At 35.1% G+C, this 25957-nt stretch overlaps 1 protein-coding gene and 1 pseudogene across 1 annotated transcript; one reads left to right on the forward strand and one right to left on the reverse strand.

Moving 5' to 3' along the window:
* Positions 1–1171: 1171 nt before the first annotated feature.
* On the reverse strand, positions 1172–3191 carry LOC121986832 (annotated as a pseudogene).
* LOC121984998 (regulator of nonsense transcripts 1 homolog) lies at positions 3012–25529 on the forward strand. The gene is made up of 29 exons (XM_042538224.1): positions 3012–3723; positions 5704–5955; positions 6028–6198; positions 6324–6374; positions 7089–7181; positions 7295–7390; positions 7606–7656; positions 7734–7852; positions 8260–8368; positions 9585–9707; positions 9772–9843; positions 17237–17308; positions 17394–17460; positions 17930–18072; positions 18241–18312; positions 18397–18525; positions 19302–19457; positions 19790–19903; positions 19970–20068; positions 20144–20221; positions 21559–21693; positions 22858–22932; positions 23019–23130; positions 23345–23724; positions 23803–23865; positions 23939–24010; positions 24301–24432; positions 24550–24669; positions 24766–25529. Exons 1-29 carry the CDS (start codon positions 3190–3192, stop codon positions 24886–24888), a joined length of 3813 nt encoding a protein of 1270 aa, XP_042394158.1. The 5' UTR covers positions 3012–3189; the 3' UTR covers positions 24889–25529.
* Positions 25530–25957: the final 428 nt, after the last annotated feature.

Genomic DNA, 25957 nt, shown 5'->3' on the forward strand with positions numbered 1-25957 from the left:
ATAATGAACCGAACTGGTTAAACTAACAAATAATTTGAACCAGCTTTAGGTATCATTGAATCAAATTGGTTTGTTTAAATCAACTAATAATTTAAACTAGACCTGAGTTTCATTGGATAAGTTGGTAGGGTTCCATTTTCAGTAAATTGAACCATAAATTAATTAAATATTTATTTATTAATTAATAGTACATTTACTTATGTATTTAATTAATTAATAAATATATTTAATTAAAATTTTATTCATGCACTGTTTATTTATCAGAATATTAATAATATTCAATTAAATCTTTAAACAATGCTTCATGCATGCAACGAACATGATATATATATTTTTTTCTGCATGGTTCACTGTGCTTCGTCAAAAACTACTGTTCATGTCTTTAATCGATTCAGTGAGCTTTCACTGTGCTTCGTCAAAAACGGCACTGTTCGCGTTTTTGTTTCTCTTCAATTGATTCTTGAATCGATTAAAGAATTTGCTTCGTCAAAAAAAAACTATTCGCGTTTTTTTTTCTCAATCGATCCATGAATCGATTAAACTACTGTGCACAATTTTGAATTGATTGAAACGAAATTTCAATCGATCCAATTCATTTGAATTGATTAGTTAATCGATTCAAATGACGAACAATGTCACTGTTCATCTTCTTCTTCGCGACAGAAGAAGAAAAATGCGAGCCTTTTTGTGCCGATTTTCATGCTTTAAAAACCATGCTCTGATACCATTGTTGGTGGTTTTGAAAGCATGAAAAAGAAATTAAACAAAGTAAACTTTAATCACTCATAGTGATCTCCCGAAGAACCGCAACCGAAGACGCCGGTCGATGAAGAGGCTGCCGCTGTCGGAAGCACAATCACGGGGCAACCGGAAAGCGCTTCAAGGTTCACGAGCCAAATCCCAGCCTCTGGACATTCTCCTTTGCTCGACCAAATTACCGTCGCCTCACACTTCTGCCCTCTCTGATCACCTTTGAAACCTTCTCCTCCATTTTTCTTCGTTAACCGGATCTGTGCTTGGACACTCCTTTTATAGGAAGGCTGAGGAAGATGAAGGGGAAATGACGCCCCTTCGTCTCCCTAGAGTTTGCAGCAAACCGTCGTTTGCAGCAGTGAAAGAGACGAAGCCTTTCGTCTCCTGTAACGCCCAACAGTTGATGATACAATACATAAAAAAATAATAAATAACTAAACTAACCAAATTTTCCTGATGTAGAGGCAATCAAGAAAGCCGCATAAGTAAATATATAACCTATGGAAAAATGGGTTAATCCAACCGATCTTGCTTGCATAATGGAAAGAACCACTGGCTTATCTCTTCATCGAATCAAATTACCGTAGGTATACATTCATGAGCCCATTCTAAAGTTTCAATCAATTCCTACCAATATCCACACCAAGAAATTAAGAACATAAATTTAGTAGCCCAAATAAGATGTCCAAACAAGAACATCTAAGTCCATACAGATAGACTATTCATACGAAAAGGATTATATCCATTGATAAATTGTGAAGAGTTTAACCATAAATAATCTCTTAACCACTTTATCAAATAGGTAGAAGATTCATTAAATTGTGAAATGTTACCTTGCCATAATGTGATATGTTTCCAATGTCAATACAAAGTAACCCATCCAATGATATTTAACATCCATAAAATTGGCAAATAAAAAGCGTCCCAAATAGAAATATCATAAGTATTGCAATGCCTGAGCCCGTCACAAGGAAAATTATAACCAAAATCTTTTTTATCTGGTATTAGCTTGGAACCATGTGCATTTAAAGTACTTTTTACTAAATTTTTTACTAAAATGAATGTAGTTGCCTGTAAACCTAGAGCAATATCATGATCAACCAAAAAATCCTCAGGACTTATTGTTAAGAAGAATGAATTATTATTCTCATTAAGTGCATTGTCCTAGGAAAAAAAATCTCTTCCATTTTCTAATGACACTATTGTAAACTTGGATCTTTTTTCTCAACAGCTATTGTATTGTAAACTTGGCTGTCAATCTTTGTACTAAGTTATAAATAGGTCAAAATAATGTGTTTAATTGGATCAAAGCTATGGAATTTAGAAAGTTTTTTCAATGATCATATATGATATGATTTATTTAATTGTAATATAAATTTGCTAAATTGTTTTTTGTTTTTAGATAAGTCATCAATTTTTGATAAATGAATAATGGTAAAAAAAAATCAAAATGTATCCTTTTTCTCAAATCAAAGATATATATATTTTTATTTTTAAATCAAAATGTCTCCCACCCATCAACTCCCTTATAAAATAATAAAATTGTCATCTTTGCAAAATAATAAAGTTATCCTCTGTATGTTTCTTACATGCATTAAATTAAGTGTCAAGTCTTTGTTACATGTATTAAATATGGTGTTAGACAGATTTGACATGTTTAAAATGTTACAATAGCTATAATTTAATAACTATTACCATCTAAATTTTTGTTTATATTAGGATATTAACATATCTAGTTATAGTAGGTAAAATTTATAGTTGTTGCAATATATATTTGATCTTGTTCAATAATATTCATGTGGTAGTAGATATAAATTGTAGTTGCTATAATAATTATAATAATTATAATAATTATAAAATTGTAGTTGTTATAATCAGAATTTATCTCGTCCATACAATTGGTTAATCAGACTGTTTATATAACTAGCTAATGGAATGAGAGAATAGAAGATAATAATATGGGAATTCTATATTTTAAAAATAGTTAATAATTATACGGGAGTGAGTTACTGATGATTATAAAAAAAAAACGAGCACTTGATACTTAAGAAAAAAATGACTTTTGATTTATGCCCATAAATTTTTGAAGCTGGTCATTTTGTTTGAAGAATTTGTTCCTTCTGGCGCAATTGGGCCTGGTTCAGAATTTAAGGAGCCCAATTCAGCCCATAAAATTAACACCTACATCGAAATCGATAGCCCCAGTACCGAACCGTCCTTCCGACTTCCTCTTCCGTTTTGTTTTTATTTATCTTCGTCTCGTAAATCCCTAAAAATGTCCTAAACTAAAAAACTTCGCCCCAGTCTCTTCTCTCTCTCTCTCTCTCGCACTACATCGCCCTTTCCGATTTCCTCCCCCCTCTTCCTTGTCTGGTTGCCGATCTGAGGCGAGCAACCAGCGATTCGAAACCCTAACCATTGTCCGTGACGCTATCCATGGCGGCGCAGTCAGTTAACAACCTCTACGAGACGGCTTCGCAGCCGGACACCGGCGGCGACGCCTACACTTTCCTCGAGTTCAACACCCAGGACGACTTCGACGAGTACCCGGAGTTCCAAGAGCTCTCGCAGCCTTCCCGATCACCCGCTTGGCCGCATCCCTCCCCGCAGCCCGAGCCCGCGCCGGAGTCCCCCGCCTCCGATCTGCAGGCTTCTGAGCCCGCCCTATCGCCTTCCGTCTCGACGCCCCACAGCGCTCCTTCCTCGTCCTCCAAGGGCAGGGGTGCCGCTGGCGGCCAGACGACTGCCCCGGCGGTTGATACCCTAGCGGCTGGGATGGGCGCGCTCAACTTCGAGGAGACTGGAGATGAGGGTTACGAGTTTGGCAAGGGGAATTTTACGGAGCACGCGTGCAAGTATTGTGGGGTGCAGAATCCGGCGTGTGTCGTGAGGTGCAACATTCCGACGTGCAGGAAGTGGTTCTGCAACTCGAGGGGGAACACCTCGGGCTCTCATATCGTGAACCATCTGGTTGGTGCCCAGATAGTAATGCTTTACTTTTCTTTATTTAACAGACCACACTTTGGATAGCTGTTGCGGGGAGAAACCAACTGTATTTTTCTCCCTCATTGAGTTTTTTTTCCCATGTTAATCTTTACTTGAATTTTCCTCATTACCTCTCAAGTGATACGTAATCTAACCATTTATTTGAGAATGCCTTTCTTTCTTTTTTGTTGGAAACACGAGGGCCCATCGTCATTACATGTTAAGTTCGTCTACATCCAATTAATCTAATTTGAGGGGTTCACCCTTCTTTCTATAATAATTTTTGTTTTGTTTTAGGCATGCAATATGCACTCCTGTTATCAGTAAATTTTAAGTTCATTCACCTTAGACAAGCATTCCTTTTCTTTTGTTCTTTTGTTTTTCATTGTTAATTGTTCTCTTCAATTCATTCATTAATTTTTATCTGCAACATCCTGTACTTTCCCTACTACATAGCCGGATAATTGCAGTATAATTGCTACAAATAATTTCCCATCAATGCTAATGTTATATGACTTTATTTTGAGAGTTTCTATGGTCTTTATTTAAGTCCCTTCCAAATAACTTTGTTGTTTGCTTTATTTGGAAAAGTAGAAATTTTCTGATGCTAATAGATTTAGTCATGGAAATGTAAAAAATAGTGTATCTAGGAAGCTAAGATTTATGGAACAGGTCTACTTTATAATTTAGTAGTCATTACCAATGGCGAAAGGCTGTATCAATGTGACAATGAATCTTGTGCATGTCAAGGTTATATTCATCTGCAAAATTAAACCCATATATATATATATATATATATATATATATATATATATATATCTATTACCAACCATATTTGGCTGCACTGTTGGATATTGGATGGTGCATAGTTGAAACACACTACACACTGTGCATATAAGGAACTTTGATGATTGATCGGATTAATTATTTTTGTGGAAAATTAGAATGCCACTTAATTGTTATTGTGAATTTTGTGAGTGTGTTGCCTAGTCTACCTAGTGCAATAAATCTAAACTTTAAAAAAGGTCAAAAATTCAAGATGCTTAGCTGCTTTTATGTGTCACTTTTGGGATGAACCTCTCCAGTTCATGGAAGTTTTATTTTGTCGGATCTGGTTGGCCAAATAAAGTGAGTTTTTTGTCCATAGGTACGCGAGGCAGGGAACGTGGTAGATTCTCTTTTTTTTTTTTTTTTGTTTTCTGTAGTTGTCGCTAGTCATTTTGTATTTGTTCATATTGAAGTTTGTACCATAGGTTTATTAAGGTGCTCAAGTGGGCATTCATGAAAGGATTTTGACTATATTGAGGCATTCGAGTGGAAGAATTTGCAAATGAATTCCATAGTGTGTGCATAGATGATTACTGAGATGATAATATGAAAAGCATTTTGATAGATGTACAGGAAGGGTGTTGTTTTGGGAAAAGTCGATTCTTTTTTGTAAGTGATTTTAGTTCTGATAACTGCTCAGAATAATCATCTTTATGTTGCATGTGATGATTTGACCTGTAGGTCGAATTTAGTACCGTATTGCATTCTATGGGTAAGCCTTGGCAGGCAACTGTAAAAATTTTGAGCAAAGCACCCATTTAATTTTCATTCTTGGTGGCATGCTAATTTTGTTTTTTGAGTTCCTTTTACCTATTCTGTATTTTTACCTCCCTCAACTTTTTTGCCTATATCTACATGCGTTTTATGTCTTCCAAAGCTGGCTAAGTCTCTTGAAACCAATCCCCCTCCAGATCAATTAATGTTGTTACTGTTTTTAGGTGGTATTTACATTTGTCATGCAACATTTAACCATATGCTATTTGTACCTTGTTTGTTTATAAAGCATCAGCATGTTGTTTGAGAAACTGCAATTATTTCTTTTGTTAGATTACTATTATAGAGTGAGATCCTGTTTATACTAGTTACATTTTGGATATGTGGATTGATATTTACTGGTTACATATTAATTGATTTTAGGTGCGAGCAAAGCACAAGGAAGTTTGTCTCCACAAGGACAGTCCCTTGGGAGAAACTATTCTTGAATGCTATAATTGTGGTTGCCGGAATGTTTTTCTTCTTGGATTTATTTCTGCTACAACGGAAAGTGTTGTTGTTCTCTTGTGCAGAGAACCATGTTTGAATGTCAATGCATTAAAGGACATGAATTGGGATCTTAGTCAGTGGTGTCCCCTTATAGATGATAGATGTTTTCTACCATGGCTCGTTAAGGTTTGCTACTTTCACTTACATTCTGTAGTGGTTCTTCATGTCCATGTCACTTACTCTGGTTATTTTTACCAGGTGCCTTCAGAACAGGAACAACTGAGAGCACGCCAAATAAGTGCTCAACAAATTAACAAACTTGAAGAGCTATGGAAGACAAACCCTGATGCTTCTTTAGAAGATCTTGAGAAACCTGGAGTTGATGATGAGCCGCAGCCTGTTTCATTGAAGTATGAAGATGCATACCAGGTTAGCTTCTGTCCGGAGGGTAATTGTTTGCTGGGTTTCTTTAGCTTAATCTGTATTGGGGCTTCTAATCTGTAGGGTCGATTTAGTGTACTTATTTTATTTTATTTTTTTCCCTGGTTTGCCAGTACCAAAATGTATTTGCTCCACTGATAAAGCTTGAAGCTGACTATGATAAGGTATGTGAACTTGCTTTAATTTTACAGTTTAAACAGTTTTATTAAATTAGATGAAATTGATCTTCTTCCAACTGACATATATGCTAAGTAATTATAATTAGGTGTTTTTATTCCTTCTTACCACTCTTATTTGATAGCATGAATATTCTGACCAATTTGACTTAATGTTTGAAGATCTTCTGGTTAATATATCTGTGGCTATGCACATAGGCATTCACACTAATAAGATATTTCTAACTAATTCATGCAACTTTAGTTGTTTCTGATGGTTGTCTTCAAGCTATGTTAGTCCCAAGTTTTAATTGTTTCTCCAATCTCTTAGGGCATCCGCATTGGTTTGAACGTTAATATATGCCACATCTTCAAATAACATGTCACGTACCTATTATATGAACACCTTCCTTTTATTAACACACACATTCATTTTAACATTAACATTGTTTATTTGTGGGTCCCACTATCCATTTATTCATTTTTATTTTTTATATCCAAAATTTATTTTCTTATTTTTTTTATATAAAATCCGCTCATTAACCACGTTCAAAGAATTGAACATTGTTAATGTGTGAGTGTTATAACATTCATCCATATTGGTTTGTAACACTATTTAGATGTCATAACACTCATATATTAGCACCAATGTGGGTGCTCTAATAAATATGCTCACTTTTTGCTTGATTATGTTAATGACTTGCAATATTTGTATTTGTGTAGATGATGAAAGAATCACAAAGCAAAGACAATGTTAGCGTACGCTGGGATGTTGGCCTTAATAAGAAGCGTGTAGCCTACTTTGTCTTTCCTAAGGTTGTCTCAAGTTATTTATATTTCACTGTTAATTGACAAATTGTTTTAATGTCATTTACTGTGTTTTTCTCTATTGCCAATCCTTAACTGAATTTATTATAATGTTATCATAGGAAGATAATGAACTCAGGCTTGTTCCTGGAGATGAGTTACGTCTGCGGTACTCTGGTGACACAGCTCATCCTGCGTGGCAATCTGTTGGACATGTGGTATGCTAGTAATTTATATACATGAATTATGAAATAGATGATATGCATGAGTTCAAGTTTTTTACTATTTGCGGTCAAATTCATTGACTCAAATGAACACATTTCTATCACTATTACTGGGTCATTCAAAATTGTTCAGTTTTTTATGTTTTCTATGTTGATTAAGCTACCCCAAATGGTTTGGGACTATAACAGTTTGTTGTTGTTGTATGCAGATTAAGCTAACTGCCCAAGAAGAGGTTGCACTTGAACTTCGTGCGAGCCAGGTTTAAACAAATTACTTCTTTTATTAGATTCTCTTTTGCTGGGAGAAACATGCTAATACCATCTTTATTTTTTCCAGGGAGTCCCTGTTGATTTGAGTCATGGCTTTAGTGTGGACTTTGTCTGGAAAAGTACTAGCTTTGACCGAATGCAAGGAGCTATGAAGACTTTTGCAGTGGATGAGACAAGTGTCAGTGGGTAAGTTTTATTTTAGTGTATGTTACAATTTACTTTATTCATCTCATTTTAATAATGTTGGAATATTGTTCCTCGGTAATGTACAAATAGTTCATGAATTACCTGTAAAAGTACCCACTTATTCACAGTGTTAGAGAAGATGTAATGCTTACATGCTATTTTTGTTTTGCAAAGCTATTTTTGACCTTTTCTCCCTTTGTTTTTTGTGTCTGAACTTTTATCATTACCTTGTTGTACAGATACATATATCATCCCCTAAATAAGATATAATGCTTAGATACAATTCCTGTTTGAAGAACTATCTCCAAACCTTTTTCTTGATTCTATATATATGATATCTATTTGAGTGAGTCACAGCCTTATTAATGGGCAATGCAATTAAAAGTATCTATTTCCTTCTTATGCAGATACATATATCATCACCTTTTGGGTCATGAAGTTGAACAACAAATAGTTCGAAATACTCTACCTCGACGGTTTGGTGCTCCTGGGCTTCCTGAATTAAATGCATCCCAGGTAAATTAAACTACCATTTTCTTTATTTATTCATCCAATGAAATTTCAACTCAAAGGAGAGAGAAAGAATGATAAATTAATCATTGAATACTTACTGGTCTCCCTTTGGGTCCTCTTTTTTCTTTCTTCCACCTCGCCCCCCTCCACTTGGCTTATGCCAACAAGGGCTACTTCATGATGACACACATTATGTCAGTTGGCTCTGATACCATCTCGTTTTGGTTAGCAACTGACCTACCGGCAAGGAATAAGATTTTAATCCTTATACTGCTAGAGGGGTCAATTGAGTCATTCCACAAATTGTAATGGATTCATTCATGAAATATTTGCCATAGTTTGACGCTGGCTGGCAACCTAACGCAACCCTCCTCCTTTATCCGAGCTTGGGACCGGCCATGACCGGTCATCATGGGCGGTCATCATTCCACAAATTGTAAGATGAAATGTAATATTTGCTGATTTTTCAGGTTAAAGCAACTAGCTAGAAATGTTAGTAAGTAGTAGATTTGTTTTGAACATGGGAGGATACTGTTTTCTCTTACGCAACAGTGACAATAGGGATATGAGCAGTTTCTGGTTAATGTGTTGGTTTATAGAAGTAAGCAGTTCTTAGGAAGCTCTTGTGGCAAAATTCTCCGTACTATGTACTGCATTTAGAAATAAGTATATTTCTCAGTTCAATAAATACTTGTACCATTAAAAAATATGGTGTTTTCTTTATTGGTTTAGTTTACAGATGGCATTTTTTGTTTTGTTTGACGATTTCTGATGGCCATTAGAAAGTTAATCAAATTATTTGACAAGGGAAACTTCTGAGATTGCTGTGACACTTGGAGGCATGAAATACTTATGTTGGTGTATTAGCCATAAGCATTTCAGTCCTATTTGGTGATCCTGAAATGACCCATAAGCATTCTGGTAGCTTTTATGATAATGCTACACTTTTTCCCTTAACTGTAGGGAACTGTGAAATGTAAATGCCTTTCTACCATGGAACACATTTGTAACTTAGTTCTGGAGTTTGTTGTACAGTACCACACTTGCCTATTGATTTTTTTTTTTCAGTTATAGGATTTGATATCTTCATTTTGCATTATGATCTATGTTGAGATTAGCTGATCCCACCCAGTGGATAAGGCTTGGTTGTTGCTGTTTATCGATGTTGCAATTTTCCCTTGTTTCTTGTCACATTTTGTTTAAATGCTTCCTTGGACAGGTTTTTGCCGTTAAGAGTGTCCTTCAGAAACCAATAAGTTTGATACAGGGCCCACCTGGTACAGGAAAGACTGTTACTTCTGCAGCAATTGTATATCATATGGCTAAACAAGGACAAGGACAGGTAAATGAATATGTTTAACGTGTTGTTTATGCTAGGAGCAAATTTAGAATTCATTTTGTTTTAGGTCTTAGTATGTGCTCCAAGTAATGTGGCTGTTGACCAACTGGCAGATAAGATAAGTTCCACGGGTTTGAAGGTATGAAAATTCATTCTTCTTCACACCATATCTTGACATACATTGTTTTCAGGAAAATCTAGTTTAATTTTCATTACATTTTTTACAATAGATAGGCGTTTAAATTTCTGCTGTGCTGTCTATGTATCTTGCTTCCCATCTCTAATATTGGTTCTTTACCTCTAGGCCTCAAGGGCGATATTGTAGGTTCCATGCTTTGCAATTAGAATTTTTTGTGGTTCTCCAGAACTCGGGTATAGTGCTAAATATTTAAGAGTTCGCGTTACAGGTTCGACTGTAACGTCTCAGCAAGGACCGCTACATCTCCATGAGAACTTGAGTGTAGTGTTAAATATGTAAGAGTTCTCACACCATAGGTTGGATAAGAATAAATATGATAGGAAAACTAATAATCTAAGATTTAGAACATGGAACATAGAAACTCTCATTGGTAAATCAATGGAGGTAGTAGATATGATGATTAGGAGAAGAATTAGTATTTTGTGTGTACAAGAGACAAAATGGACAGGCGAGAAAACAAAGATGATAGAGAACTCGGGTTTTAAGTTATGGTATATTGGAAAGAGTAAAGCAAGAAATGGAGTGGGTATTATTGTAGATATTTTGTTAAAGAATGAAGTTGTAGGAGTAGTTATAAAAGGGGATAGAATTGTAACCCTTAAGATAATAGTGGCGAAAGAAACTATGAACATAATTAGCGTATATGCACCATAGGTAGGATTTGATGAAGCTACCAAATCAAGGTTTTGGGAGGATTTAGATGAAATATTATAAAATATTTCACCAAATGAAATGATTTTAATAGAAGGTGATCTAAATGGGCATGTCGGAGTGAAAAATGAGGAATATGAGAGAGTACATGGGAGTTATGGGTTTGGAACGAGGAATGAGGAAGAGAAAATTATATTAGATTTTGCAATAGCATATGACCTTATATTAGTTAATACATTTTTTTTAAGAAAAGAGAACATTTAGTTATATTCAAAAGTGGGAGTAATAAATCGCAAATTGACTTTCTTATGGTTAGGAAGAAAGAAAGATTTGTAAAGATTGCAAAGTCATCCCTGGTGAAAGCGTAACTACCCAACATAGGTTAGTAGTGTTGGATATACGCCTCAAACATAGTATCAGTAGAAAGAAAATATATACAATTCCTAAAATTAAGTGGTGGAAGTTAAAGGATGGGAAACAAAATATATTTAAGGAGAAGGTAGAAGTACAAGCATTAGGTGAAATATACGATAAGTCTAATACAACATGCGATAAGATGATATCAAAGTTGAAAATAGTAACCAAGAGGGTACTTGGTGAGTCAAAGGGACATGCACCACTAAGTAAAGAATCTTGGTGGTGGAATGAGAAAGTACAAGAGAAAGTGAAAGAAAAACGAATAACTTATAAGGAATTATATATTTGTAAGAACGAGGAAAACTTAAAAAATATACAATAGCCAAGAAAGAAGCTAAGAAAGTAATGAGTGAATCAAAAAATGAAACTTTTGAACGATTATATCAAAAATTGGATACAAAAGAAGGGGAAAAAGACATTTATATAATAGCTAAAGTGAGAGAAAGAAAAACAAGAGATCTTAGCCAAATCAAATGGATGAAAGATGAATGTAATAGGGTATTAGTAAACGATGGAGAAATAAAAGAGCGGTGGAAGAGGTATTTTCATCAACTTTTTAATGAAAGTTTAGGTGACCATAGAAATTTTAATTTTTATCGTAGAATTCAAATTTCAGAAGTAAAACAAACTTTAAATGAGATGCATAATGGAAAATGTGTTGGACCAGATGATATTCCGATAGAGGTATGGAAGTGCTTAGGGAAACAAGGTATTGAATGACTTACAAAATTATTTAACATGATATTGAAAACGAAAAAAATGTCTGATCAATGGAGAATAAGTACTCTAGTTCCCTTATATAAGAACAAGGGAGATGTACAAAATTGTGCAAACTATAGAGGTATTAAACTAATGAGTCATACTATGAAACTTTGGGAAAAATTAATAGAAAAAAGATTAAGGAAAGAGATCACAGTGACAAAAAATCAATTTGGGTAATGCCTGGAAGGTCGACAATAGAAGTTATACTTCTTCTTAGATAATTAATTGAAAAATATCGGGAGCAAAAACAAGATCTACACATGGTATTCATCGATTTAGAAAAAGCTTATGATAGAGTCCCACGAGAAATTATATGGAGAATTTTAGAAAAGAGAGGTGTTAGCGTAACATATATTGAATTAATTAACGACCAGAGTAAAGACTTCAGGCAGAGTAACTAAAGCATTTCCAATAAAGATAGGGTTACATCAAAGATCGGCTCTAAGTCCCTATCTTTTTACACTAATTATGGACGAACTCACCGCGCACATTCAAGACACAGTACCGGTGCATGTTGTTTGCAGATGATATTATTTTGGTAGATGAAATACGTGAAGGAGTAAATGTTAAACTAGAATCTTGGAGAGAAACACTAGAAGGGAAAAGTTTTAATCTTAGTAGATTAAAAACAGAATATATGGAATTTAAGTTTAGCAATATTAGAAATAATGAAACAATCGTTAAGATAGGAGATGACGAGTTGCTCGGAACCGAGAGATTTAAATATTTAGGATCATTTTTGCAAAACAATGGAGGGATTGAGAGAGATGTCTTACCTAGAATATAAGCAGGATGAATGAAATGGAGGGAGCGTCGAGTGTTTTATGTGACCATAAAATATCTTTTAAACTTAAAGGTAAGTTCTATAAAACCACAGTTAAACCTGCTATGTTATATGGAGCTGAATGTTAGACTATGACTCGAGCACATGAACAGAAGATGAGAGTTGCAGAGATGAAGATGTTAAGGTGGATGTGTGGATATACGAGGATGGACAAAATAAGAAATGAGAGCATTAGAGAGAAAGTCGGAGTTGCATCTATTGAGGAAAAACTCCGAGAGATACGTTTAAAATGTTACGGACATGTACTTAGACGACCAATAAATGCTCCAGTTAGGTGATGTGAAACTATGATAAACATGCATATCAAACGAGGAAGAGGAAGACCAAAAAAGACTTTGTTAGCAACAATAAAACAAGATAAAATTTATTTAAATATAGATGATGATATAATAGGAGATAGAGCTCAATGCCGTAAAATAATTCATACAGCCGACCCCACCTAGTGGGAAAATGTTTGGTTGTTGTTGTTGTTGTCTGCATCTTGACCATAGTATGTGCGGAGCTAAACATCTGTGGCAAAAGGTGATAATGCTCACCCTAAGAGGCCAGTATCATCGACCCCCCAGTTAGATACATGCATATAGATCACTGAGGGCTTCTCCCAGAAACAGTAGCTCATGGGGTGGGGTGGGTCATGTGGGGACAAGATAGAACATATCTTCTAAACATAAAGCCCATCACAAATTCTGGTGCTAAACATGATTATGAAGATGCATGTGTTTTTCATTAGAAGATTATTGCTCTATTTCTGTGCAACATAGTATATGGAAAGAATATGGGTGAGATTTATACAATTGTTTACTAGAAGTATTTTATTTTGTAGATTATCTTATTAACGTTAATAAGTAATCACAATCTAACCACTTTGCCTATTTGACAATGCGAAAGAAAGATAATATGTGAGATATTGTAAAACATAGTGTGCGATACATTAACTTGTCTCTTCCCATATTTTTCATGGTCATATGTTCTGTCATCGTCATTTGGCAGGCCCTCGTGCAGAGCCTCGTTTAATAGTTAATTTGCTACTTGACTGATCTCTCTTGGACTTAATTAAACTAGCAAGGTTTTAAAATTTGTTAGGCGCTAGTCGGGTGGTAGACCAGCGCCTAGCGTCTAGGCGGGGACTAGGCGCTGCTAGACGGATTCCTCGGTATCCCTTGATTTATGTGGATTGTGGACAATGTCATATGTAAATCTGAATGTTGTCTTAAATAATTTCATAGCAATGGAGATCTAACTATGTATGCTAAAATAAATGCATACTTTCTAATACCAAAAAATAAAAAAACTAGAAAAGAAAACTAACCGTTTTGTGCAAAGGAAATATAATGGACTCAGTAAATACAAGCAAAAGAAACAGTTGAACAGTAGAACATGCAGTAAGTCATAATCATGTAGCAAACAGTAGAACATTTATCCAACTCGAATTTTAAAACCTTGCTATAAGCTAAAACAACTTTGGTGGTGGAAAACATTAGAAAATAGTAGCAAGAGTTCAATTCAAGATTACATCATTATGAACCACTAAGCAAAATATAATTGTTGAATAACATAAGTCACGGCTTAACAAAATGAGTTCAAAATTACACAATTAATAATATCTCATGGACTTATATTTATTCTACTTCTCCATAATTTTCAATAACTTGTTCTTCATCAGACACAAACTCAATATCATTATTGTGATCCTCCTCTTTTTCTTCAGATGCAAAATCATCTTCATAAAGTTCTCTCTCTAGAGCTTCTTCGGGTTGTAGATTTTTATCTGCTCCACTTGCTTCATCAATCATTTGCCAAGTGAGCCCGGAATCTAGTTCAATTTCACCATCTTCCCCACCATCCACAATCCAACCTTGTGCATTTAAAGCATCTTTTGCAAGAAGGACATCGACATTCCTTTCTTTCTCTCTTTTTTTTGTTTGTTCAACAATCTAGTATTAAATTGGACAAATACTAGATTATTCAACCTGTTGACATCCAACCTATTTCTTTTCTTTGTATGAATCTAAAAAAAAGTAAATATTATAGTTAGTACATGAATATAAACTTTAAAAATTATTGCTACTTTAATTAAAGACTGAAAGTTTAAAACTTACTCCTTCAAATGTACTCCAATTTCTTTCACACTCAGATGAACTTGTAGTTAATGAAAGTATCCTCAATGCCACCTTTAGCAAGTTCGGTGTATGAGCACTGTATGCACTCCACCATGCACATGGATCAAATGTATCATCATTTTTTTCACATGCTTTTGCTGCCAATGCTTTTCCAAATAACCCAGTCTTATCTCTATATTTTGCAAATTCCTTATTAATAATTGTATTTTGTAGATCTAACTCATTGGCATACAAAATTTCCATGCATTTAAAAATCCCTGTCGTGACCTCCTCATGAAGAGCAATAAAACTATCTTCATAGTAAAAATAGGGATTCAACAAAAAGACAGTGGTATGCAATAATGTATCAAGTCTGTCCTTCATTTTTGATTTAATAATGACTATGATAGGCTGATAATTTGATTTCACGTTGTTCAAGGCCACCTTGATATCTTCTTTAGTTTGAAGAAGCTCTCTATATAGAAACCCCATTGATGACTTTCTATCTCCATCTACCAATCGAAGAACTCTTACTATAAGAGTAAATATTTTCAAACAAAGTGTCACATCATTCCAAAAACTCATGCTCATCACTATAGAGTCTTCTTCGTGAAACTTCTCATCAATGACAAAATTTTATGGTGAGCATAGATGGAAATGGTAAAAGACTTGGCTTGCTTAATAACCTTTTTATATCGTGGAAGCTTGTCAATACTTTCAAGCATGAGATTCACGGTGTGAGTTGCACATGAACTCCAAAAGATTCCAGGTCGCTTTTCTCTCATCAATTTCGCTGCAGCCATATTATTGGTGACATTGTCTGTTACAATCTGAACAATATTCTGAGCTCCTACTTGTTCAACACACTTGTCAACATACTCAAACAAGTTCAGCTGTATGTGCCTTATATGAAGACTCCTTAGACTCTAAAAATGTAGTACCTAGCTTGCAATTAACACATATATTTAAGATGCTTTCTATCACTCCATGCATCTGTTATGATCGAGCACCCATTCTTTGCCCATTCTTCTTCATATTTCTTTAGCAATTGCTTTGTTCTTTCAACTTCGGCTTTCAACAGTGGTTCCCTAAGTTGATATTGAGTTGGAGGCTTAAATTCCGGTCCAAATTGATCCATTGCCTCCATTAGTTGCTTAAAGCTATCATTATCAACAACATTGAATGAGATTTCATTTTCATAAACTCATCTCCCAACATATTGTTAAACTTGTTGAATTCTCTCTTTGAAAAGACCTCATTTATATTTTTTCGTCGAAGCACTTTACTCCCACTAGAGCTTGCATTTTCTGGAGCAATTGTCGATGCATATCTATCCATGGTGCCAAGTAGAAGAGATTTTTTAATTCCATCTATCCCTTCAATTTTAGGACCTTCTTCGTCAAGCGAAATAGACACCTAAATATTAAATATAATTTTTAAATCTGTTATATAAATTAATAATATTTATTAAAAAATAAATTTTAAAAATTTATATATTTAAATCTGATTATATAAAGTAATTATGTTCATTAGAATTTTAAATATAATTTTTATATTTTTAAATCTGTTATATATAAATTAATAATATTTATTGAAAAAAGTATATTTTAAATATATTTGATTGGGATAATTAATTAGACTTTATGAAACCCTATTATTGAAATTATATCCTAGTTGGGAGTTGTTTTGTTTTATTAAATTCTAAAACAAATTATGCACCGTACCTACAAATCACTCGACGCACCGCCGCCACTGGATGCCTCGCGGGAGGTGTCCGATGTCGCTGGAAGCGTCGTCAGACGCGTTCGACGAAGTCTAGCGTTGCTTCCAGCGGCGTTGGAAGCGTCGCGACAAGCTTCTGGCGCCGCGGGAAGCATCGCAAGATGCCGCTGGAAGTGTCCTGCGATGGTTCTGGCGGCCCAGAAGCTTCCGGTGGCTGTGGACGCGTGGCGGTGACGATTGATCAAGAAAAACAAAAAAAATTAACAGAAACAAAAAAAAGAAGAAAAAACTTACCGGAAGCGACGACCGCGACGATGAGAGAAGATGAAGAGCCTCTTCACGCAAACACAATTACGCAAACGAGCGAATTAGGCAACTACATTAGATTTACAAACATATTAAAACTTAAAGTCTGTAGCGCGGAGGTGGGCCGCCGAGGACCGTCTAGGCAGCTGGGCCGCCTAGGTCACCCGCCTATTGGGTTTTCGGCGCGGCCTGCCACCGCACAGTGCCTAGGCGGCCGCTTAGGGCGTTTTTTCGAACACAGAGTACTAGTAATTAGCATTGGTCGAACATTTCAGACGTTTATAAAAACCAAGTGCTTCTAATATCAAATTTACATATATTGGATGTCACATAAGAGTGCTACTACTTGGAAGGAAAAGATGAAGTTTTTTTTTTTAAAAGAAATTAAAACTTGAGCACTGCATCTTTTATTTGTAGCGCAATTAAACTAGTTAGATACCTGTGTTTTGCATGTTCTATGTAAATTGTAAGTTTATTAAGGAACTTTGTTATGGGATTTATCTATCATATCAATACTCCTGGAAATACTTAGGTTGTCAGGCTTTGTGCTAAATCAAGAGAAGCAGTCATGTCTCCTGTTGAGCATCTGACACTTCACTACCAGGTATGTTGAGAAGTGTAATTCTCTTTGTTTCTCATTTCACCATAGATTCTTTAGATCTTAACATGGGTAGAATATAATGTCTTAGGTCCGACACCTTGATACATCTGAAAAAAGTGAACTTCATAAGCTGCAGTTGCTAAAGGATGAACAAGGCATGTACAACATAGTAATTTCATTAACATGGAATTTCTTATGGTGATGAATTTTTAATTTTAATATTTCCTTCATCACCTTCTTTGCAATTTTCTCTATTGAACTCTTACATATTCATTGTCCAAGAAAGATTGTCTTAAAAGTCGCTCTTCTGGAATGTGCTATGTTTCATGAGAGAGAAATTTTGCCATTCCAGATTGTAATTTCTCTACATAACCACCAAATCACTTGGATATATTAATTTATAAATTTCTTCTCTCTTATTTCTCTAGAGCTTCCTCATTTTGAAGTTTAATCTTCTTATTGAAGGAATTTTGGCATTATTGGTTGGTAGATGTAATTTTTTCATTCTTCACTCAATTTAGTCTTCTAGATTTCTGTTTGCTAGGGTTGCTTGGCAAGACTGATTATTATTTACATGCTTCCAATGTGTCTTACTTGAGATTGTGTGTTTCTGTAATATTACAGGTGAATTATCAAGCAGTGATGAAAAAAAATTTAAGGCACTAAAACGGGCTACTGAAAGGGAGATATTGCAAAGTGCTGATGTTATCTGTTGTACATGTGTTGGAGCTGGAGATCCCCGCCTTGACAATTTCAGATTCCGCCAGGTAATTTTTTTTTTAATGTGCTAGAATTTAGATCTATATTAAAACACCAGTGTTCCTACTTGACGCTATCATCATGATGTAACCTTCAGTTGTTGGCATTCTTTCATTTCTATGTCCCATACATGTTTCTTCATCCTTATTTTAACTTGTTTTATTACATCGTTTCAGGTTCTTATTGATGAATCTACACAGGCAACGGAGCCTGAGTGTCTTATTCCATTAGTTTTAGGCGTCAAACAGGTAGCTGAATTTGGAGGCTTTGGTTAGTATGCCTTGATGTTTATGTGATTTATTTGCTGAGGAACTGCTCTCTCACTACAACAGGTTATTCTTGTTGGAGATCATTGCCAGCTTGGTCCAGTTATCATGTGTAAGAAGGCAGCCCGTGCTGGGTTAGCACAATCACTCTTTGAGCGGCTTGTTCTTCTTGGACATAAACCATTTAGGTTACAGGTGATTTGCACCTTTTTCATTTATCATTATTCACCCGAGGGTAGTAACTTAAAAGTTATGTTGGTTGAGGAGCTTTAGAACTACTATTCTTGTTTGTCGCTGAAAATTGTTTTGCTTGCTTTATTCAATGTGTTTTTTGTATGGGGATGTTTTATCAAAAGCTATTTTCATGGTCTTCTTGAATTAAATTTCTTGCCATGAACTTGTAGTTTACAAACTATGCCTATTGATGGTTGTTCAAATTTTATTCTCATAAATGAAAGTTGAAGTGTTAGTGGTAGGTGAATTTAATCATTGAATTTTGCTGTCCTGGTTGTTTTATATATTACTTTTGACAACACAACTTGGAGATTAGACAAAAAACTTATGTAAATGTATTTAATATATACTGAAGCTTGCATTGGTGGGAATTGATATTCTCACGAAGTTTTCTATGGCATAGAAATCAAATTTTCTTCAAGTTTTTTGTTGCTTGAGTTAAATCGTGGCATAACTTTATTTCCCTTCATTTGTAATTTTTTGGCTAGATTACCTTTTGTGTGATTTGAAAGAAAATAATTTCGAAATGACATCATCTATATCCAACAGATTTTCCTTTTGTGATCTTTGACATGTATGAGTTATCTTCTGAAGATTAGGAGAATCTACAAATTACATCTAGCACTAATAAAAAATAAAAATGGGATTTAGGGTCATTGTTTGAAAAGTAATGTTTTTTCATACCAAATGTCATTTGAAATTTGTCCTGTGATTGCATTGTTATTATTAAATTGCAGGTCCAATACAGAATGCACCCTTGCCTCTCTGAATTCCCTTCTAACAGCTTCTATGAAGGCACACTTCAGAATGGAGTGACAATCAATGAGAGGCAATCAACTGGGATCGATTTTCCTTGGCCTGTTCCCAACCGCCCCATGTTCTTCTATGTGCAGGTATCATTCATCTGTAGTTATCTACTTTGGTTCATCCATTCAGTTAAAACTTTTTCTTATTTGATTTTGGATATTCTGAAAAATCAATAGTGTCTGTTATCTTTATTTGTATGCTAAGATTTCCTGTGTGAGTGTGTGTGTGTGTGTGTGTGTATGTGTGTGAATGACCTGCCTAACTTATACTGTTATACAATCCTGATTTTATGAGTATTATATATGTAATATTTCTTGTTTAATTTTATCTCTTGTTTGATTTTGTCTGTGAGGAAACCAATTCTGTTATCTTTGTCTATATGCTAAGATCTTCTCTCTGTTTTTTCTTCTTTTTTTAGATGGGACAAGAAGAAATTAGTGCCAGTGGAACATCTTATCTCAATAGAACTGAGGCTGCAAATGTAGAGAAAATAGTCACTACCTTCCTTAGAAGTGGTGTCATACCTAGTCAGGTATTATATTTATTACTTTAGAAAAATAGTCTTATCTGTTCTCTGATCTTTGGCTGAATGATGTAGATAGGAGTTATCACACCATATGAGGGGCAACGGGCATATATTGTGAATTATATGTCCAGGAATGGTGCCCTTAGACAACAGCTTTACAAGGAAATTGAGGTTAGTGTCAATCTTAGTTAATCAAATAGGATGTTGTATTTTTTATTGTTTTGGTGTCAAATTTAAGTCTTTCAGGTTGCTAGTGTTGATTCCTTTCAAGGCAGAGAGAAGGATTACATTATTTTGTCTTGTGTGAGAAGCAATGAGCATCAGGCATGTCTTTTTCTGCTTTTCACAAATGGACTCTCTCAGTATTATAACATGCTTTATTGAGACAGTTGATAAATTCCCTTCAGATTATGTATTATAAAGGATATTGATATAGATTGACCTTTTTAAAGAGAATACTGGATTTTCCATTGTAGCTGCTGTTGTCTTCAATGACAATATTAATTGCAAATGGTCCTCTTTTACTTTATAGAAGGATAAGCCGTATCTTGTCCCAATAATCAACCATATGTGGTAGACATCCATCTTGCATGTTCCTGGATTTCAAGCAGTTGGCATTTTAAGGCAACGAAGTCTTTTTTTCTTGAGATCCCACCATCATAGTCAGAGGCAAGATTTTTGCATTTACCATTTAAGGGTTTCTTTCTTTTACAATGAAATAATTCTGCCCATGGCGAATAAATTCCGCCATGGCCTAAACAAGGTGGATTGTTGCATTAGGTTGCCAGTCGGCATCAAACAATGACAAATGTTATGTATGAATCCATCAAACTATGTATGGATAATGGTAGAAGTTCAAGAGTAAGTTGATTGTTATAAGCAAATTATGCCTCTTTAACTAGCCTACTTCGACTTGCATGGTTTGATAATAATGATGATGTCTCTTTAACAGTATGTCTGTTGAAAGACAGTGAAGCTTACCCTATATGTTGTTTTTTTTCATAGGCATAGGAAGTTGTGCAGGGATTTGATTCTGTATCATCATAATTCAAGTACCAATTAATGAAGACAAAATAAGTTGTGAAAAAGGATTGGAAGTTAACCAAGGTTGTGACACTTATTTGTTTGGTACATTTCCTTGATTCAACTTTGACTTTAAGATTGAGATGGGAAGGCTCTATAAGTAAAAGAGAAATGTTTTATCAGAGTTATTCACTGTGGAGATCATAAAAAAGGGTAACATTGGGAAGGGGCAGCAGAAGTTGGGGGAGTTTCTGTTTCAAATGAAATTAGTTAGGGCAAGGAAAAAAATAAGTTGAGAGGAGCAAGTAAAGAAAAAGTGTGTCAATGATAAGATGCAAGAGATTGCGATATGACATTTAATAATTTTTTTTTTTAAAAAAGAAAACACATGATGTACACAAAGAGAAAGTAGTAGAGGAGGAACTAAAGAGAAACCACCATGGAAACTAATAGAGAAGTGAACTGAAGAGAAACCACCATGGAAGCTAAGGAATTTATTGTGATTTACTGAAAGCTGCTGCTATGTTTGCAATACGATGACACCATAAAATTGTAAAAATTATTTTAAGTATGATATCTTTTTTTTTTTGTAGAAAATTTTTCAGGATTTGGAACTTACTTTTTACTTGTATTTATAGGGTATTGGATTTCTTAATGATCCACGTAGGTTAAATGTTGCGTTAACTCGGGCTCGTTATGGCATTGTCATCCTTGGGAATCCCAAGGTTCTAAGCAAACAACCTCTTTGGAATGGTTTGTTGACTCATTACAAGGTATGTTTTTCTGTTTTATTTATCATTTTGTATTGTCACACTGGCTATTATAATTGTGTGATTAATATTGCTTAATATTCTTTTCTTTTAACTAGTTATTTATTTTTCAAGTTCTGACGTGAGCTATTATCTTTCTGTTCATTCTTGGCCATCAGAAAGAATGCATTTTAGTGGTTAATTGTTTAAGTGTGTTATGATGTGTTTGCTTTGAAATACCTTTTACCAGTTTTCCATTTCCTTGTTTTAAAGAAAAGGAAAATTGTTTCTGAAAACGTGTTTGATAGCAATTTTCAAGAAATAGATGTCTTTCTTTGAAAAGGAAAACGGAAAAGTGATCCAAAATCAGCTCAGCCTCTTTCTGTCATTTTTGTATTTTTGTTGTAGCTAAAGATTTCTTTCACATGAAATGGTTATTGCACACATTCTCCCTGCTATGCTCACATCACATTTTTGTGTATGGTGCATAAACAGTTATTAATTCAGTTGTGTGCGCTTCAATATGACATGTGTGAATGCTAAGAAGTGCTGTATCTGTATTACTGTTAATTTGTATATGAGAACTGACACACTTGTTCATGATTTGTAAAGTTACAAAGAGGAAGGTAATATTTTATATTCACTCCAGAGGACTCATGTGCTCATCTATTATGTTCATTGATGCAATTGATAGATATGTGAGTTTAAATTCAATTATTGCTCTTCTTTCTGTCATATGTAGAACTAGGTTCTCTTCTCTTGGAGGATTTGTCTTCTTCTCCAATTGAACCTTCTGAGATCATGCTTTTCTTTAAACAAATTATTTACTCTGTCCATCTGTGTGCACTTCTCTCACTCTTCATTTGGTTTCACTCTAGCCACTAGTTTCATCCTTCAGTTCTTCTTGCCTTGTGGTAATTTAACTAATACACGGGATTGAATATTTTTCATGTGGTTAATCATGCTTTCTTCTATTCTAATAGAGTAATTCGATGTACTTTAGCATATTTTCATCATTCAAATTCAAATGGTGCTTGTTTAGATTGTAGTTATCAAAATTAGTATCAGGATTGGATAGTTAAAGGATTGAAGAATGGATCATTTTTGGGATAATACGCATGTTTGATGGACCCTTTTTTATTGCCTAGGGGCTAACTGATTCTTCTTTATTTCTTGCTTCATGTCTAGGAGCATGAATGCCTTGTAGAAGGACCACTGAACAACTTGAAGCAGAGTATGGTGCAATTTCAAAAGCCAAAAAAGGTTTATTGAATTTACGCACAAATAATTGGAATGCCTTTTCTTTATACTCTGTGTAATGTGTTTGTGTGTTTGGTAATGATGTACAGATTTATGGTAGTAGACTCTATTATGGGGGTGGCCCTGGGATTGTTCACAGTGATAACATTGGTTATGTTGGTTCGTCAGTCCCACTTGACAAGAGAGGTGGACGTAGTAAAGGTATTATTTTGAGGTTATGGCCAGAACAAAATATTTTTAAAAAATTATGACACTGACAACACTAAAACACGTGATATTCACTGAGTATATCTATCAATTTTTTTGTGCTTTAGCATAGTTAACTAGTAGCAGTGTCTACAATCAGATATAATGTGCTTTTGATTTGAGCTACCATTTTCTTCATGAGTACTTATTTTTAGATGCTCCAAACCAGGACATTCTTATGTTCCATTTGGTCCACCAAATGGTAATCCTAAACCTGGCATGCACCCAGCTGGCTATCCATTGCCTCGTGTTCCTGTACCACCATTTCCAGGAGGTCCTCATTCTCATTCTCAGCCATATGCTATTCCAACTCGTGGTGCTGTTCATGGACCTGTAGGGGCTATTCCACAGGTCCCACAGCCTGGCAATAGGGGTTTTGGGGCTGGTCGTGGTAATGCTGGTGGTCCTATTGGGGGTCACCTACCTCATCAACAAAGTTCCCAGCCCTTGACTGGTATTGGCTCTGTTTTTAACTTCCCTCCATTGGACAACCCTAGCAGTCAGCCCTCTATTGGGGCTCCAGCATCACAAACTGGATTAATGACACAGGTTAGGTTTTTCTATTATTTGTATATATCTTCCATTCATTGGTTGCTGTTCTCAATGTTCTATATTTATCGTTATCAGATGCCAGTTCAAGGGCTCAGCCAAACATTTCGTGATGGACTTTCTATTGGCAGCATGTCTCAGGTACTTGATGCTTATGAATTGTTTGTTTGTTTCTGGTTATTTATTGTTAATCTTGAGCATTCATGAGTTGCAGGAATTTCTTGGTGATGACTTCAAAAGCCAAGGATCGAACATCGCTTATAACATGGCTGATTTTTCTACACAGGTTTTTTTTATCACTTACCTCTTTTGGCAAGCATGACAGTTTATATTTGATATTTTAACTAGGTATTAGTTTCATAATGGCTTCTTTTATTTGTAGCCTAATCATGCACTGACAATTCCTTCTCATGTGCCTTTTACATCCATTTTGCATTCTTGTATATGCTTGATGGCGTTCTTATTGTATTGGCAATGCATTCTCATGCGCAGTAGATTTTGTCGATATTGCTGTTGTTATAATTTGTTCCATTGTTGCTGGTGTATCTTGAATAGATTTTCCCCCCCTCTTAATAGGCTTCTCGGAGTGGATACGCCCTTGATTATGCCACTCAAGGACCTCAGGCTGGATATCCCGGAAGCTACATGAACCAGAATACTCAACCAGGGTATTCACATTTGGGAACTGGTCATGATTATGTTTTCCAGGTTGATTTATAACTTGACCTTCTAATTATGTGCGCATATATTCTGTTAGCTCCTGTTCCCGTGGCTGTGTGTAAATTGCTTCTCATATGCTGACTAAATTAGTGTCAAATTTAACAGGAGTATATGCCTCATGGATCACAAGGTCTGTTTACTCAAGCAGGATTTAATGATCCCTCACAAGATGAATCTTCTCAGAGCCATTTTGGAATAGCTGGACCTGGTTCCCTTCAATCGCAGGTTCAATTAAGAATTTATAAGTTGAACATTTGAGTTTTTTTTATATTTGCTGTTGCTGATTGAAACTCTAACCGCAATTTTTTACCCTTTTTCTAGGGCCTTCTAAATCCACTATATTCACAGCCTTTCCCTCATTACAATGTTCAAACTCAAACACCACAGCCGCCTCCGCAGCAAAATCAGAGCTCAGCAAACCTGAAACCACACTACAATGGCTGAGCTTCAGTGGTTTCTAGAGAGTGATGGGTTACATTCTTTGCACCCAGCTAAAGTGGCTGTGCTGAGACATGGTTTTGTTGTTGCTGTGACTGACTCGATCTTTCCTAGTGGCTACGATTCTTGCAGTCACATTTTGATGGACTAGCTATATATGACGATATGAGTGGTACAGATGGAGATTGGATATGGCAGTTGTTGCCAACTTACACAGCCAGAGCTGAGGAAAGGATAACCCACATTTTCTTCGTGAAAGTTAATGTTATTGTTTCAGGAGTCCCCATTTGGAGGTTGCATCGTCAGCTTAAGATGGGTTACAGATTTTCTTGCTCGCAATGAAAGCCATGCTATTGAATGAGATCCATTGTGCAGCGCAATTTCTATCTACTACTTGTTGATGAACGGCCTTCATTGGTCTTCTGAAGATCTGTCACCATTTTATGATCTCACAAGTTAAAAAAAGATTGTGTACAGCAGCATTTGAAGATGACCCTCACCTTTCGATCAAACTCATGTTTCCTCCTGGTTTGGTGCCTTATATCACAAATAAAACCTAGTGTGATTTCTGAATGCATGTTCATATCCTGAATGCCTGTACTCTATCAAAGTTTAGTATGTTGATTTCTATGTTTTATTTTGATTCACTATCCTCCGCGTCTCAAACTTTCATAGTTGGATTCAAAAGGCAGCCGTGTTAGATCATCATATACTAGTCATTTATGGTTAGTATTCCATGGGTAGACTGGATTAGGTGTGTTCTTAAGATGAGCTCTAGTCATTATATCAATAACCATGTGTTATTAGTTCACGTTCCATGCCACATGTTCCATGCATAGATTGGATTAGTTATGTTCATAAAATTCTACTCGGATCAATGAAGTTTTATCATTATATCAATAAGCATGCTGAACATAACATTATTTCCTGTCAAGTATATATATATATATATATATAAAAGTATTATGTAATGTGTTTAATCGATAATGTTTTTTTATTTGTTAATTAAAATGTGTGTAGATTTATTAAAATTTAAAGTTCATCGTGCATTTACTAAGATACCAAAAATTTGATA

Source organism: Zingiber officinale, chromosome 5B, assembly GCF_018446385.1.
Source record: "Zingiber officinale cultivar Zhangliang chromosome 5B, Zo_v1.1, whole genome shotgun sequence".
NCBI classification, from domain to species: domain Eukaryota; kingdom Viridiplantae; phylum Streptophyta; class Magnoliopsida; order Zingiberales; family Zingiberaceae; genus Zingiber; species Zingiber officinale.